Source organism: Protomyctophum bolini (assembly GCF_963924005.1).
Source record: "Protomyctophum bolini genome assembly, chromosome: 6".
Taxonomy (NCBI): Eukaryota; Metazoa; Chordata; class Actinopteri; order Myctophiformes; family Myctophidae; genus Protomyctophum; species Protomyctophum bolini.
This window is the reverse complement of record NC_137867.1, coordinates 13,762,061-13,779,556: the sequence shown is the minus strand read 5'-3', so window position 1 is coordinate 13,779,556 and position 17,496 is coordinate 13,762,061. Positions and strand designations below refer to the sequence as shown.

The window sequence follows — 17,496 nt, the reverse complement described above, 5'->3', positions numbered from 1 at the left end:
TTCCGCAATTTGACAAAAACGATGGGTTATAGCCCATGTTTTTTGAAATTTTGAAAAAAAAAGTTATCCTCGTTTCTCATCATTTTGGACCATGGGCTATAGCCCATATCGTACGGCATACTATAGCGCGCCGTTTTTCATCATTTTTGAGGATTTGAAAAAAATGAAAAAATGATGAAAAACGATGGGTTATAGCCCATGTTTTTTGAAATTTTGAAAAAAAAAGTTAGCCTCGTTTCTCATCATTTTGGACCGTGGCTATAGCCCATATCGTACGGCATACTATAGCGCGCCGTTTTTCATCATTTTTGAGGATTTGAAAAAAATGAAAAAATGGCTGCAGTAAGGCAAGTAAGTTCTCATCATTTTGGACCGTGGGCAAATTACACATTTCCAGCATACTGCAAAAATGCAACAGTTTGAAAAGGTTCTGTTCACTTCAAACAAATAATTATTCCAGCTGCATTTCAAGAAGATGGATAAGCCTTTTGGTCCCTTGGATGTTATATTCATGACTTCTTGGGTTTAGATTTTTTGAAAGTAACACATACAGTATGGGCCAGGATGGCTTCCTAAGAAATCTTTAACATTATTGCGAAAGCAGTGAGCACTTACTATGAGACTTATAGCAGATCATGTCTGTGTGTCTGTCTGTGTGTCTGTCCCGCTATCCAAATATGGAGTGTGTTGCATCAGCAATCACTCAGCTCCATATATGGGCACAAAAGGGGCCAGGTCCACTCAGCTCCATATATGGGCACAAAAGGGGCCAGGTCCACATATACAGTAACAGCGGGACAGACACACAGACAGACAGACAGACATGATCTGCAGGGTCTCAGCTGCGTTCGCTTCCCGCGTTTGCGCGTCTTACTGGTGTATTCCACTGAACACTGAACTAGAAAAAGTGGAAAGAAATTTCACTAACAGAATAATTGATTCTCCCATCCTGAAGAATACAGTGGTGGAAAGGAACTGCACAATTATTTGAAAACTTTAGTTACATGTTTCTTTGTAGATTTAGATTATTAATAGCCTACAAAACATACATTAACCAATTAAGCCCCATTTCAAATAGAATATCAACAATATCATAACGTGCCACAATATGATGCGTTGTGAGCTTGTATCAGACAGCCATTTTAAAAAAAAAGTAAAAGTAGAATACAGGTTACTTGTAACAGTGAATGCTATATGCACAAGATTGTTCACAAAGAGAAAAATACACATTTTTGTGAGATTTCCATTGGTGCTGTACATTCATAACAGGATCGTTCTTTATCCAAATTAACCTTTATATATCCCGTATCGATCTGACATGCCTCCTTGTGCCACAGAGCAAAGCTCAATCATTCCAAGTTCCTCAAAGAATGTTGAATGCTTATCAATATTTACATGACTGCTAATCAATACCAATGCAACAAATTGTTTCCATAACATCTTTGGCTTTATCTAGTTGCCTCCTAGCAATTCCCTATAGCTTGATTGATAACCCATTCAGGACATGCAGGAACCCCTTTTGGGGTTCTTGTTGCTATAGTTATGAGCTAAACGTTTATGCAATAATGGTATTTCATGACGTCTTAAAGTGTAAATACTGTTACAGTGGTTACATTGCGTGGCCAGTTAAGACTCACCCGTGGCTCCAACATGCGTTGCCGGTTAAGGCACATATGTGGCCGGTTAAGACTCAGTCACTTCACACTCCTGTGTGAAGTGAGTGGTGCCACTCTGTGTGCGGTTCCCCGGGGGGTCCCTGGAAGTTCCAAACCCACAGGAACGCACCCAGAGTACGGGCCGGTCCGGCGAGCCAGAGTTACCATGTGGGGTCCCCAGGGGGTCCTTCTACTGTATTGTACTGTACTGTACTGTACTGTACTGTACTTTACTGTACTGTACTGTTACTGTATGTACTGTCACACCCGAAATATAATATATACAGTTAATGTGTGTGTGTGTGTGTGTGTGTGTGTGTGTGTGTGTGTGTGTGTGTGTGTGTGTGTGTGTGTGTGTGTCTTAGGCTGCACAACAGTGACACTTGGTGGTGAAAACCAACCAAACGCTATTTTCGTGGGGTGCAGTACTTTAGTTAGACTAGTCATTGGTCCGAAAAACGACAACCCACCTCAAACCCTAACCTAACCATAACCGCAAGCACGGGAGCAGGCGCTAGTCCGAAATGCGGACGCATGTCGAACTAATGCTCCGTCGGATTATAGTATGCCTCCCATTTGCGTGCTCGCCTGCTCGGACAGACAGACCCAGCCAGGGACACACATAGCTGTCTATAGGAGTGGTTGCACCACTCAAAAAATGTACAAGCTCACAACGCATTGCATCGCCGTCATATGACAGAGAGTATCAAATAAGAAAAATGTTTCAAATCACGCCTTATTTTTAAAATGTGTTCTTTCGCAGGACAGGTAAACTTTTCTCCAACCTGTCAGAGCTGAGAAAACATGTGGGGTTTGTGCTGTTTCACCCGACCATGAATTGTCCAAACTCAGCATCTCATCACCTCCAGATGAAAATGTACTTTGCCTTAATTCTGGCACTGCACTATTTGACACAATTGCAGAATTGTTGTGTTTATTTTTTTATACATAAATACATTTCCAGCTACCGGTAATTACAGTCCAGGGTAAAACTATGAAGTGTAGGGATGCTCTTATATGTTCTTGAATACAGGATGCAAAGGGATGTTGAAATTAATTGGAGCCTATAACCGTCCCGCCACCCAGCACAGCAAACACAGCAAGTACTATTAAATATTCATTGAATCAGACTGTGTATCCTTCACATGAAAATACATACCGGCAACCACATTATATTAATATCAGATTCAATTCATACAAATTAAAATATTGTAGCATAACCTTGAGTTTCTCCTCACATTTGGGGTGAACATCCACTTTTTTGTATCCATATAATTTGCTCACAGCTCGATAGCTTTATGGAGATGAACGGATAAGGTTAAAAAGTTAATTAAGAGATTATTCATCTCCACAAAAACACCATCAGTGTATGAGATGAGATTTTTTCACTGTCCAACAAAAAAGGAAAAGCTAAATAATAATATTCATTACTACTTCAAGTATGCAGGTGCACTGGGAATGTAATTGATTGCGAGGTTACTGTGATCGGTAACATCGATAGCTATGCTTGAACTGTGGCACCAATCATTGAATTATTATGCATGCATGCAGCAGGCTGGAGAGGAGAGCCATTTAAATGTAACCTATCAGTCTGCAAATGTCATTTTATATATATGTGCCAAGCAATTATACTACTACACGTTTGATGAATTTTGTATTCACTTAATATATTATATAACAGATGGTGAAACTGCATGGTCATTATAGCATCCACCTGGTTGTTCATAATGCCCAACACAGCAACTGAACAGAATCTCTTTCTACCGACTTTGTCATAAGATTTATTTCAGGGATGATAGTGGCCTGCTCTATGGGTGTGCTAAACAACAAATACATGTATTCATTCAGTGCTGAATTAGTAAATTAAAACAATAACTCCCCTATTTACATGTTAGCTTTGCCTACACAACGCATAAGATGTCGTCTATATAAGAAAGCTGCATGACAGCCACCACATCACGGTGCTAAACTCATATCAACCTGCAGTAGGTGCAGTAGGTGTGCTTGTTATTGTTCGTTTTCTGTATAACTGAATCTTCTGTTTCTCTGAATCTCCAACAGTAAATTGGGAGGCGCAGAGCCTTCAACTATCAAGCTCCTTTCTTGTGGGACCATCTTCCAGTCTTGGTCCAGAATGCAGACACGCTCTGAGTCTCTATATTTAAGAGTAGGCTTAAAATCTTCGTTAAACCTTCCTTCCAAAACTTATAGGGACTTCATGGTTATGCTGCTATAGGTGGGGGACTTCCCCCGAGCTCACCAAGCTCCTATCCTCTCCTCTCCCTCTCATCTGCATGCATAGTCCCATCAATACATTTGATCTTCCCCCGTTTATGTGCTTTCTCACAGACCCCCCCCCCCCCCCCCCAACTGCAGATCAAGTCATTATTAGTGTGGTTGCTGTAGACACACTGATGTTCTAGGTCCGAAAACGTTTATGCCAGCTATAAACCTGTTTTTTTGTTAACGGTTTTTGTTAACGTCAGCTGGGTTATCTTTTTTCCTCCTCCCACGCAGCTCATCCCACTGGAAGGTATACGTAGGAGTAGAGCTTTTTTAGTACTTACAATCTTACTTGAAATGTGATGTGATGTCTATCTAAGAATGAAATTGTCATTGTAAAACGTCCCTCGTAAATGATATGTCATAAAACTGTAACAATAACAATATCTATGCCAAGCCACCATCTTTGGTCATTTTCTTTTGTGTGTCTATGTAGGCCTATCATGATCATTTCCAGTACTGTGTTTATTTTGAGTAGCCTACTCTATTGTAAAATTTGCCAGTTTGTTAGGATAAAGCCTTGAACTTGCAGTGTACCTTTCTTAAGCATAGGACTTAAGAAAGTTGCAATAGTGGGCTTTCTCAAAAATGTAAAATAATTTTGCCTATTAAACATGCTGATCTGTCCTTAAATCGACACCACAGTGACGCCACCACTGCTCGGAGACACCTTATCCAAGTCTTCCATGACCAAGTCCTGCTCATTGACATGGTTCATTCGCCTGGAGACATTATTGTCCAGGCTGTTGAGGGAGATAGGTTCCATATTCGCTTGAAGATTGGCGGGAAGCACCGAGTTCCCCTGGAGCCGGTGCGAGTAAGGCTTTCCGCGCTGGCCGTCGGCTGAGCATGCGCCGAGCTTGAACGCAGCTTGGAACCCTCGGCGGAAATTCTCATTGAAGAAGCCATAGATGATGGGGTTAACGCTGCTGTTGAAGAACGCCAGCCAATGGGCGAAAGGATAAATGTAGATGTTGACAATCCTGTGCTGGTGCTCGGTTAGACTAGCATAGTCAGTCAACATCATGAGGGTCCAGAGGGGCAACCAGGACAGGATGAAAAGCAACGCCACTATCAGCAGCATCTTAATCACTCTCTGTTTCTTCTTTGACACAGTATGGCGATTGTCGTGGCCCGGCTTTCCCTCCAGAGGGACAGCAGTCTTGAACAGCGTTATGCCAATGCGGGCATACATTATCACGATGAGCGACAGAGGAGCCAGGTAGATGTTTGCAAACAGAACAGTGGTGTATATCTTCCGCATTTCCTGGTTGGGCCAGTTCTCCCTGCACCAGTACAAAGGCCTTGTCTTGTTGTCATATCCCAGTAACACCCGTACAGTTTGCTCTTTGGTCACTTGCAGCATGACACCGGAGGGACACATGATCGATACGGCCAGGACCCAGATGATGACTATAATCAACGTTGCAGTAGATATTGTCAGTTTTTGCTTGAACGGGTAAACGATGCATCTGAATCTGGAAGGAGAACAAAAAAAGAATAATGTAGATGATTGGTGTTCTCCCACCTGAGCTATTCATTGAGTTAAAGCAACAACAATGCACATGATATCGTTGCGGTCAGGTAGAAACCTTGTATGTCAATAATTTCAATAATGTTTTAGTTTTTCCCGTAAATTCAAGACTTTGTCATGCAACAGCATCGCGATGAGACACTTTGTGAGCGTGTAGATTGGCTATTTTTGCTGTTTCAAAAAAAAAATTATTGGATCCATTGGAACACCAGTTATTTTTACCCCATTTCCTGAACATTAGGCCTACTGGGTTTTGGTTTTGGACATACAAGGTTTCCACCCGACAGTGACAATATACAGTGTAAATGTGGCTGCCATAACTATTATTTAGAGCTTGCAAGTAGCCTACTGCAATCGACACACTGTATGTATGTATGTATGTATGTATGTATGTCAGTGTCCTCTTTTGTTTAAGATACGTCACCATCAACAGCAAATAAGGGACCACCAGTGACATAACTAAGGTACGTTTCAAGGTTGGTATATGGTCAACAACGGCTCTAAAGGATTTAGAACAGCAGTTGTATTAAACATTAGTTAGGAGCTCTAGGACTCTAGGAGTTGTGAGCGCACCTCATAGCGCTCTATGCTTGCTCAGTTTCAGAGCTACTTCGCTGGGAGATCTCAATGTGTGAAAGCTGGGAGAGCCCAGTCAGGGTTCTTACCCATCTCAAAAGGTGTCCCACAAGGATCGATCCTGCATGGGCCCCGTTTTATTTACCTTATAATAACATTGCTTCGACTTTATATGGTTGTCAAACACACTTCTATGCAGTTGACACCATTATGTATTGCATTGCATTCTGTCCAGCTTGCAATAGACAACTTGCAGCATTCATTTAATATACTTCAAGATGCCCTTAGAGAGCTGAAGCTTGTTCTAAATGCTGGAAGACAGAGGTTAGAGACAAATCACCTTGTAGCACCTCGTTGTGAGAGACGAAGATAATAAGAAGATTATCAACACCACCTCCACCATGGCCTACAATAACATACAGGACGTTCAAACAGTGCAGTGTGACTCTGATCAGCCCGTAGTGACAATCAAAGCAGATGGGGTGGGTTATTCTAGGAGTGTGGCAACAATCATGGACATTCTTAAGGAATACTGTATACCAGGAATGTCCCCATGGACCAGGCATTATATCAATCCAAGATAAACAAACAACTAACAAGTATCAACCATTACTTGGAAGTATAACAAACCTGGGGTATCGCTGTAGATTTGCCATACTGATATTCGGAAGGCTGGGCCATGTGCATAAACTGACCATGAGTGGCCTAAGAATAGCTGGCATGACAAAAAGCAAAGTCAAACAACTTGCCAAATACTGTTCTGTTTCGGCTGTTATAGGCAGTTTGTCTGTGTGGAGGAGTGTATCCTTAAGTTAACATGAACTGTCAACCCCGTTATATTTGTTTACTTGTAAAAATTATTGTAATTTGTGGATTCAAATAAATAAATCGAAATGTGTGTATGTTGGTCAGTAAGAATGGTGGTGCCTTATTGGCTGTTGATGGTGACGTAACTAAGGTACACTACACAGGTAGGTATAAGGTCAATAACGGGTCTAAAACAGGTAGGCCATGTATGGCCTACCTGTGTAGGCCAAGCAAAGCAGTGTCCTTCAAATTTCCTAAAAGGTTAAAACATCCGCACACTGATTTAAAGCTCCCAAACAATTTGAACGATGGCATTTCAACCTTATAGGTCTTCATCAGGCAAGTACTACTAGATATAATCTCCACACAATCTCCTTTTTGAACTTGAGATTTACACTTCGGGCATTGAAGTACATTATATCAATCCTTTTTGAGTGGTGCAACCACTCCTAGAAACAGCAATGTCTGTCCCTCCCTATGTCCCTCCCATATGTCTGTCTGTATGTATGTATGTATGTCCATATGTTTGTTTAGGGTACCAACCTGGCGCTGTTGCACCACTCACTTCAGACAGGTCTGATTTTTAAGGGTCGCTAGCCCCTTCTATAAACAGCTTTTGTCCCCACACGTCTCAAGATTAGCCATTGACAATGAAAGAGGAATTCCGGTCCTTAGGGCTTACCTTGAAATGAAAGCCCTGGGGATATTCTTTCCCCATTCCTTGGTTCTAGCAATGCAGCTAATCAAAAGGTGGGTATAAATTCCACTGCTTGTATGCTTGAAGTCTGTTTTACAATTGAAACACGTTTCTGATATGAACGTGTCTCAAGTAGCTCTTTTCTTTTGTGTCTTCTGCTTTACCGTCAGTGAAAACCTTTTTAAGGATCCCATAAAAAATGTTCAACTAATTTCATTAGTCAGATTAACCACTTAAGCCCTACAGTATATGTAGTAATTCATTGTGAAACAGTATTGCACAAATAATTGCTGATCTACAGTGAGCTTCGATCAGGTTATTAAAAAAGATCTTTTAAAAAACGTAAAAAAAGAAAATGCTGGATCTGTCCACCGCATCAGAAAGTGTCATCGCATGACACAAGGCCGAGTGGAGTGCAGTATGACTTCTATTATAATTGCTGCCTGCTTCATTAAACAGAATGTGATATAGGCACAACACAGCGATGAAATGTCATGGAATGCAAATTAAGATATGAGCTGGGATCCCTATAACGATGGGCAGAAAGGTTTGTTTGTTTTAGCAAGAGCTTAATTGTTCCCATTTGATCTTTATCATAAATAAGTAACTTATTTATCGGCAAGCCTGGATGCTCACTCCAATCTATACAAATCATGTCAATCAACAACGTGACTTTGATCATATTCCACCAAAGGGCTTGAAGCCTCCGCTGTCATATTCAAAAGGCAATGCAGCATAAATATATAATGAAGATATGGACTATGGTAAAATACCAACTATGTCATAAGGGCATAATGAGGGGCTGCCATTTTGGTCATGTGTCGAATTGCCAGCTGTGGCATGACTCAGCTCAAGGGGTGCAGCATTTGGAGCATCCTTTCACATCATCTCTAAGATAAATGCCAATCACTGAGTACCTACTCATCATTAAGCCTTCCCACCGTTGTATGATAGAGGTGAATCATCTTCCACATCACATGCTAATCATGTCAATATGTCAAGGCAGCAAGATTAAGGTTATAGGTCGCCAATGGATCGAGTTGATTGCCACAGATCAGGTCTTCGAAGATACAAACGTACTTGGTCAGTAATGAGTAAAGAGTAAAGACAGGCAATAAATCATTAAAGGGAGTGTTTGACAGTGACTATAAATGTTGTGGATGAAGAGCGGCACAACATGCTGTGTGAAACATGAAACTATATTACTGTACCTGTCCACTGCAATCGCAACCAGGGTGAAGACAGATGCAGATACGGAGATGCCTTGAACCATGCCGCTCATTTTGCATACCAGGCTTCCAAACGGCCATCCTGTCGAAAACAAGTGGCATTGGTGCTCATTTATTTGAGCCAAAACAAGTCATAAATACCATAATGGTGACTTAATAACACAGGGAGGTTTGCCATGCATCCACACTAAAGTAACCAATAAGCTGGGTCATAATAATGGTCGTCATATAGAACAGCCTTTCCATTATAATTGTATAGTCAGTTAATTATCCCTCTCTCAGTGCAGCTATAAACAAAAGCATTGTCTTTCTGACACTATATTTATAAGATTGTAAATAAATATACTGTGAGTGTGTGCGCGTGTGTGTGTGTGCGTGTGCGTGTGCGTGTGCGTGCGTTGTGAATATGTGTACCGGTATATTAGTGATGTGCGGGCCGACCCGTAGCCCGCAGGTTGAACTGCGTTGCAGGCAGATGGATTACAGATTCTGACGCAATTATCGCGGGGTGGGCGAGGCGGGTAAACCCATGAAAAATTAAATCCCGGTAGCTTCTCTCTCTCTGTCTCTCAATGTCCAGTTGTTGCACACACTTCTCACATAAAATCTCAAAGCATCAACCTACAACACACAAATAGTCAAATCTAAAAAAAAAAAAAAAAAAACAGATCTGGTGAGCAATTTGCAATCAGGACTGCAGCATAAAAGGGACTTGAGAGCCTCTGCTTTGTTGGGTGAACGAGAACCTTGAAGAGATCGACAACCAGAGAAGGAGAGGGGAGAGGAGGATGAGGTAGAGGAGTAGGTGGACAGAGAGAAGGGGGAGGAGGAAGAGGAAAAGGAAAAGGAGAAAGAAGGAGAACGGTCATATCTAATGAGATTCGGGCAACTGTGGTTGACCATGTGCTCAATCATGGTTTGACCATGAGCCAGAGGATCCAACCCAATCTCAGCCACTACACTGGCAAGTCTGGCATCATTATAGAAAAAAATCTGTTCTATTCCTTCCACCTTATTCTCCTTTCCTGAATCCTATTGAGGAGTTATTTTCAAAAAAAGTAGGCCTACACGTCATTTTACAAAAGAAGAAATGGCTCATTCTACAGGGTCATTGTCATTCATGTGTGTTCCATTTCTATCTTGTGTTCTCAATTTTTCACTTCATTGTGCTGTAAATGCTTGGTGTGTAGCCAATGCTTAGTTGTGTGTACTCAATGAATGGTATGTGTGTGTCATTTGAAAATATATGGTTGTGTGTACCAAATGAAAACACGAGTTCCATTTTGGGAACAGTTAAGAGATTTGATGGCAAAGAGTCATCATGGAAAAGGAGTCAGGGTTTAGCATTTTGTGAGTGAGGTTTTCAGTTGTGTGTGTGGAGTTTTGAGAATGACGTTTGTGTGTTAACAATCGTGTAAAACTGTAATATAAAACCATTTTATTCAGGCACCTTGCAGCCACCTCGTTGGGCCATTAGGACCCCCTGACGCAACGTCATCAAAACAGCGACACGCTTCTGAGACGCTACCATGGTTTCATCTGCGGGTTTGAGTAAATGGTGCGCTGTGACTGGCCAGTCGCTGTGATTGACAGCCTACACCTAAACCTATCCCTAACCTTAACCTCAGTAAAACTATACCTAAACCTAACCTCAGTAAAACCTTTCGCTGTGCACGTGTGTGTGTGTGTGTGTGTGTGTGTGCGCGCGCGCGTGCGTGTGACAGTTACAAACTACTGTGTCTCTATTCAACAATCAACAGTCGCTGCTTGTATGCAATGCAACACATATACTGTGCGTACAAGTGCTTCTACATCGGCCCAATATGTTTATGTAAACATCATCTCTGCAGTTTATGGTGTTCACTCACAACCCCTATCTCAACGACATCCAGACCATACTCGATATCAAACAACTCCATTATATAACGACAAATTACATATACATACACATATAATGGACACATGTTTCTTTCTCACTTCAACATTTAACACACAATTTCACATATATTGTGGAAATGTGAGTGCAGGTTGGAAAATGCAAACATGCATTATATTGGAAGGGGTCCTTGGGGCCTAAAAGGATTAACCTTTAAAATGGCTTTCATATACTCTTATCTTTCTAAGCCCCAATATTTCCACACGTCTTCATAAGCACAGACACATGCAACCAGTGCCTTTTTTCCTCTTTTTTTAAGCAATTCTACAGGCCACAGGTTTCTGTATTGCACATTTTTCCCCCACGACATCGAGCTTCTAGTTTTATCAAGGATATACACAGCTGCATCTAATGATATTCTCGCTTCGCTGTATGTCAACTTTATCTTTGAATGTGCCATAGGACACTGAAGGCTATCTGTTGTAAGTGCTGTTTGGCAGCTTTCAAACATTTCAATGACTAACACACTGATGCACCCATTCTATGGGTGTATAGGTTTACGCAGGCATGAAGAACTTCAAAGTCCACAAGTTGCATTCATTTAGCTTTGCTTTTACTGGAAATAAAGTGCATAATACAAACATTTACTTATTCTTCTGTGATACCATAATTAATTATCCAATAATCAACAATATACTCAAAATTAATAAGGCTAAATAATAACAGAAATAATACTCAGAAAATACAAAACACAGTAAAATGGCTTCTACACTATCTATCTATCTCTATCGTTTAATGTTCTCTCATACAATTACAAAGGGCAGGAAAAAAGATGAATTGACTATATATAATTTGGGGGTGCATACGGTTACAGTCTGTTATAACTAACCTGTGGCCGGTTAAAACTAACCTGTGGCTTCCTGTGAGGTTAGGTCAGACTGTTTGGTCAGACTGTATGTCGGACCAAACTCATGCACCCATCTAAACCGCACTGCTGAATGCTGTTTCCTGAATGCTCTCTCTCTCTCTCTTGTGCTCTCTCCTAATAGTAATATGAGTGATTGATACAACTTCTTGTAAAGTGAGACAAGACTGCAGCCCCTGATCAAGAACAAGCTCAAGAAATGTCATTGTGGATTAGCCTATACTACAATATGGCTTGGAATGGCATTGAAAATGAACTAGAATACTAGATAGTAGGCTACAATGGAAAATTATAAATGAAATGCTGTGCTGATATAGGCTATATGAACTGGACCAACAGTGCCGGAGATTAACTGTACACGGACGGACAGACGGACAGGGTGCAAAACATGCTCGATCCCCATGCTTTAAACTCTTAAAGGGAGTGCAGGCTATAAGCAGGCTACATGCCTTCGGCCTGGTGGAGACAAAAACAATTAAAGTCTGACAGTATTCCTGACCGTGGGAAGTAAGAGAATAGCTATTCTTTACAGTTTGTAGCCTCAAGGCTACAAATTCAGAGATACAGTATACAAAGGTGGAAAAAGTACTCTGATTTGTGTAAAAGCAGCGTAGAAATACTATGGTACAAGTAAAAGGCCTGTATTTAAACATTTACTTGATTAAAAGTACAAATGTGTTGGCATCAAAATATACTTACTGAGCTTGTAGAGATATATATCTACAATATATACATTAGGTCTTAAAGGTTAATGAATATTTTGTAATAATCTAAATCTACAAACTATCTATATTTTCCAAATAATTGTAGTGGAGTGAAAAGTAGGCCTACAACATCTGCCACTGAGATGTAGTGGAGTCACTGGAGTAGAATTATACTAAAGTAAAGTATCTCGAAATTGTATTTGAGAGTACAGTACTTGAGTAAATGTATAGTTACTTTCCGTCACTGGACATGTACGTCTAACACATTACAGCAGAGAGGCAGCCATAGAAAACAGGCCATTGTTATAATCTGATCGCCCATGGCTGTGTACTTGTACGTGAGTACACAGTGTACTTGATATGTATTGTGTACTGCCTGAACTGTACTGTAGCATACTTTTAGTTAGGCTACAAGAGACATCTCAGACAGCAAGGTCAGCCTTGCTGCAGTTAGCGGTTGTTATGTCTCAAGTGTTGTTGTCACGTCATTGGGATCCAGCTCTATATATGTTCCTGTATGTGTAATAAACTTTGTGAACCTTTAGCGTGATACTGTCTCGTGTCGCGTTATTGTTCTCCCGGGCCCGCCGCCACTGTCGCCGTACCAATGGTATACTTCAACCGGATTGTCACACACCACCCAGCCGGCACACACTACCTGTCTGTCAAACCAGACGAGGGTCCAGTACTTAGAGTTTACAACAGCCATGTGTCCTGGTGTCCATGATCAACTTGCGTAACCCCTAACAGCTCCACTTCACTCTCTAGCACTCCTCTGTCCCTTCTTGTCACCTTTTTGATAGATGCTATTATGCAGATGTTGTGTACATTTTCACATTTTTGGTTTTGAGGACCAGAGCTTCCAATGTATACCTAGTTTCTTTGAGGCACTAACTTGCTCTCTCTCCACTCTACTTATTGAATTGTTGCATAGTTGTGGGAAGATGTTTAGACTATAGGTGTTGCAGGCGGTGGATGACAAGGGCTATATCTTGCGCCACCCCTTAACCCTTATCCCTAAACGTATTTGCCATTTTTTTACTATTTTGAAGAACATTTTTAAATAGTTTGCCCATCGACATGTTGTGATCGGCTATTTTAACTATTCTAAAAGGGATTTCAACCGGTATAGACTAGAGTGCCGCAGTCCCGCCCCCTTTCAGAAAAGCGAGTGGCCCAGGAAATGAAACCCCAATGCATTCTCCCATCGGCACTTCTAATATAATTTATTTAAAGACGGTTACGCCGCGGACAAAGCCAACTCGGATCATGACAAATCATGACAATGAACACAATGTTTTGGGCCGATCAAATAATTTATAAGACGAAAAACAAAACAAATAGTGTTGTCTCCTGACTTTCTTTTATTCTTTCTAATGATTTGATCGGCCCAAAACATTGTGTTCATTGTCATGATTTGTCACAATCCGAGTTGGCTTTGTCCGCGGCGTAACCGTCTTTAAATAAATTATATTAGAAGTGCCGATGGGAGAATGCATTGGGGTTTCATTTCCTGGGCCACTCGCTTTTCTGAAAGGGGGAGGGACTGCGGGCTCTATATGCCCTCCAGCACCATGGACAGCGACTGTGTTGCAAAGATCACTCTGATGAATGAACTAGGGAATACATGCAGGGCAGGCCATGCAGTTATCAGAATATCAGAAACAATTTGTATTTAGTTCATAAAGTTAACATAACTATAACTAAATTAATTTGAAATGATAAAAAAATTAAAAATAAATCAGGATTTAAATTAAAATATAGCAAAAATAGCTGCTCTACATGCTCAAAACGCGTCACACTGAGCTTGTAGATCAGCTATTTTTCCTATGACAGTAATATGCAACGTGGCCTTCTGGAGTGAGTGTGGAAATATAGTGGCCCTCCCCATGAACTAGTCCTCTCTCTCTCTCTCTCTCTCTCTCTCTCTCTCTCTCTCTCTCTCTCTCTCTCTCTCTCTCGAACTTGAACACCTATGGTTAAGGTGCCCAAGGCTTGGTAGTCTGTTTGCGATGCTACATAGATGGTTCGACAGTTTTAATGAAGAACTAAATGATGAAATGTTTATTTTTGGACCAAAGTATAGAGCATCACAAAAGAGACGAGTGGGCCTGCTGAACTTTTTACTTGCGCAAGTAAAGATGAGCATCTGGCTCACTAGGAGGAACAAAATACAAGGAGCAGGGTCAGTAGACCCAGGACTCATGGCAAAAGGACTGATAACAGCTCGTCTCAGAATAGAGTTTGCCTATTACAAACTGATCTCCTGTCTAGAACAGTTCGTTGAGATGTGGGGACATGATAACATCTTGTGTAGCATTGAGCAAGAATCACTGGTTTTATCTCTTTAAGAGGAAAAAAAAACAAAAACAAACAAACAGTTTTAATATTATTGTGAATACCCAAAGCATGAAATTTCTAGGAATGTCCTGAAGAATATGTGAGTGTACACAAAAGATTAAATAAAGGCTTCGTTAAAGGTCTCTCTCTCTCTCTCTCTCTCTCTCTCTCTCTCTCTCTCTCTCTCTCTCTCTCTCTCTCTCTCTCTCTCTCTCTCTCTCTCTCTCTCTCTCTCTCTCTCTCTCTCTCTCTCTCTCTCTCTCTCTCTCTCTCTCTCTCTCTCTCTCTCTCTCTCTCTCTCTCTCTCTCTCTCTCTCTCTCTCTCTCTCGTGTGTAGGGAGCGAAAAGCAAGACACATTTAAAAATGTACCCTTTGATTGCCTTGACACTATCACCATATGGCGGCCCAACAGAACATTATACAGCATGGCATGGTGGACTATCAACATGGTGGACTATCAACATAATACAGCATGGAATGGCAGCCCATCAAAACATAAACACTGCGAGCTATATGGCCCATAGAGGCACTCGACGCTCCAATGTGGGTTTTACAAATTATTTAACCACTTAAGCACCATCTTGCACTTTTTGTCTATAATAACATGCCCAGAATAGGTATGCCAGGTTTAAAGTGGTTAACCAATGTAAGGTATTAGATTACTCCATTTGATATTGGAACAGGGTTTTCTTTTAATAAACTGCGACAATACTGTCCTTTTCTTTGTTGTAATGTTTTGTTTGTCCAAGAGCAAAGACCACAATGGAAATGGAAAGTCTTGGACTTTATTGTTTTTTGATAGCCTTGACATTTCTTTCTGTGTGCTTTTCTTTGAGGAAGGTCGCAAGACCAAAACGTTGCTCAATAAAATGCTCTGAACCAGCAAGTGGCAGTGTCCCTCCTTTCACATGTGTGCTTTTCTTTGAAACATAATGTCTAATACAAATGTGTTTAGAATGTTTTTATTGTGCACTTCCCCTCAAATAAACTAAAGGCGGGTGAGTCTCTAATGTCTCTAATGAATAATAGTGTACACACCTACCTTACCACTTACTGCCAATTTGCCAAATGTAAGTCTTTAAGTATTACAGAGGCTTAGTAAGGATTAGAGAGTCTGACCATGGACGAATTATATGGCTTGTGCCAAGTGTGCACATGCACAGGGGCCTTTTGATGTTGTGCACAGGGCATGCTTTCACTTTAATCCGTCCATTGGTTCTGACTCAAGTACTCAGATTTGTAAAAGTAGCAATACCAATATATAAAATATAATATATATATATATATAAAATACTCTACTCTAGTAAAAGTATTATTACATTTTTAACTTTGATACTTGGTGGTTTCCAAATGTGCAAAGTGGTTACTGTACAGTAGTAGGTTTTGTAATTATGACCAAAATGTATAAAGTAACTATAGTAACTAAAGCTGTCAAATAATTGTAGTCGAGTAAAAAGTGCATTATTTGCCTGAGGTGTAGTGGAGTGAAAGTGTATAAAAAATCAAATAAAAATGTAAATGCTCAAGTAAAGTAAAAGTGCCTCAATATGACCATGTATAGTATACTGTATACTGGAAGCAAGCATCTCTAATCATGCAGCAAAGATTCCTTAGAGACATGCGTGCTCACCTGTTATTATGTTGTCAAGAAGCGTTGTGGGCATACAGAAGATTCCGACTAAGAGGTCACTAACGGCAAGGTTTAGGATGAAAAGGTTGGTGACTGTTCGCATGTTCTTGCTCCTCAGTACAATGAAACACACTACTCCATTTCCTACCATGCAAACCAGAAAGATCAGCATGTAGGACACAATGAAGATGGCAGCTATGGACGGCTGATGCAGGTAAAATCCAACATAAGTGACGTTTGACTTGGGTGTGAAGAATTCATTTGAGGAGTTTGAAAACATCCAGTCATCATACAAAAAGGTGAAGTTGTTCTCAAATCCTTCCTTCATCTTAGACCTATAGAAAACAAGAAAAGAAGTTGATTGACTTTTTCACTTCATATACAACACAACACTTTCTGTTAGAATGCTAGTCGGTTAAGAAAGAGGGAAGTTTAAATAGCTTTGGGCAAATGTAAATGGTGACTTTAGTGCTTTTATCCAAAGCGCTTTACATAGATTGTCATTACATGCACGCATTCACACACATACGTTCATACACCAATGGCAGAGGAAACCATGTAAGGCACCAACCTGCACATCGGGAGCTATTAGGGGTTCAGAGTCTTGCTCAAGAAAACTTCGACACGTACCTGGGGGAGCCCAGGATCGAACTGGGAACCCTCAGCTGCTCTACCGGCTAATCTACCACAGAGCCACTGCTGCCCCAATGGCTTATGAAATAGTCTATATCTAACTTATCTTTGATGTGATGTTTCTAATGCATTACAACACATTGTGAATTTGTAGATTGCCTATTTGTGGTGAAGAGGAAATAGAAGGGGGAAAGAGGGGACCAAGTATAAACCCCTGGGGCACCCCATAATAAGTGTATATCCAGCCCAACTATAATTTCCCTTAATAAATCAGCCTTAATAAATCAGCCTTCCCTCATCCCATACAGTATAGTTATACCTGTTAATAAATAAGACTTGTGTCCTATACACACCAATAGAAGTTTAGTGTAATCTTCAAACCCTATCAAGCTAAGGGTTTGCAGAAATTCAACAACAGTGATAACTGATAAGTTATTGAAGTGTGACACTACTGCTGCCAAGCCTGCCATCATATTAAATTGTGAATAATGACAGGGCTACAAGACATATTATTCAGCTGGTAAAAATGACAGGACTTATAATTAACATGTCCTGCATGGGTAAAATCCAATATAGAATATATATAGCCAATATGAATAAGGGCCA

The 17,496-nt window shown here is 40.7% G+C and overlaps 1 protein-coding gene across 1 annotated transcript; it reads right to left on the bottom strand.

Annotated features, from left to right (window-relative positions):
* Positions 1-4,566: 4,566 nt before the first annotated feature.
* npffr2a (neuropeptide FF receptor 2a) lies at positions 4,567-16,585 on the bottom strand (the record flags this gene model as incomplete). Its single annotated transcript, XM_080765890.1, has 3 exons — positions 4,567-5,416; positions 8,764-8,863; positions 16,258-16,585. The coding sequence occupies 3 exons, from the start codon at positions 16,583-16,585 to the stop codon at positions 4,567-4,569; spliced, it is 1,278 nt and encodes a 425-aa protein (XP_080622016.1).
* Positions 16,586-17,496: the final 911 nt, after the last annotated feature.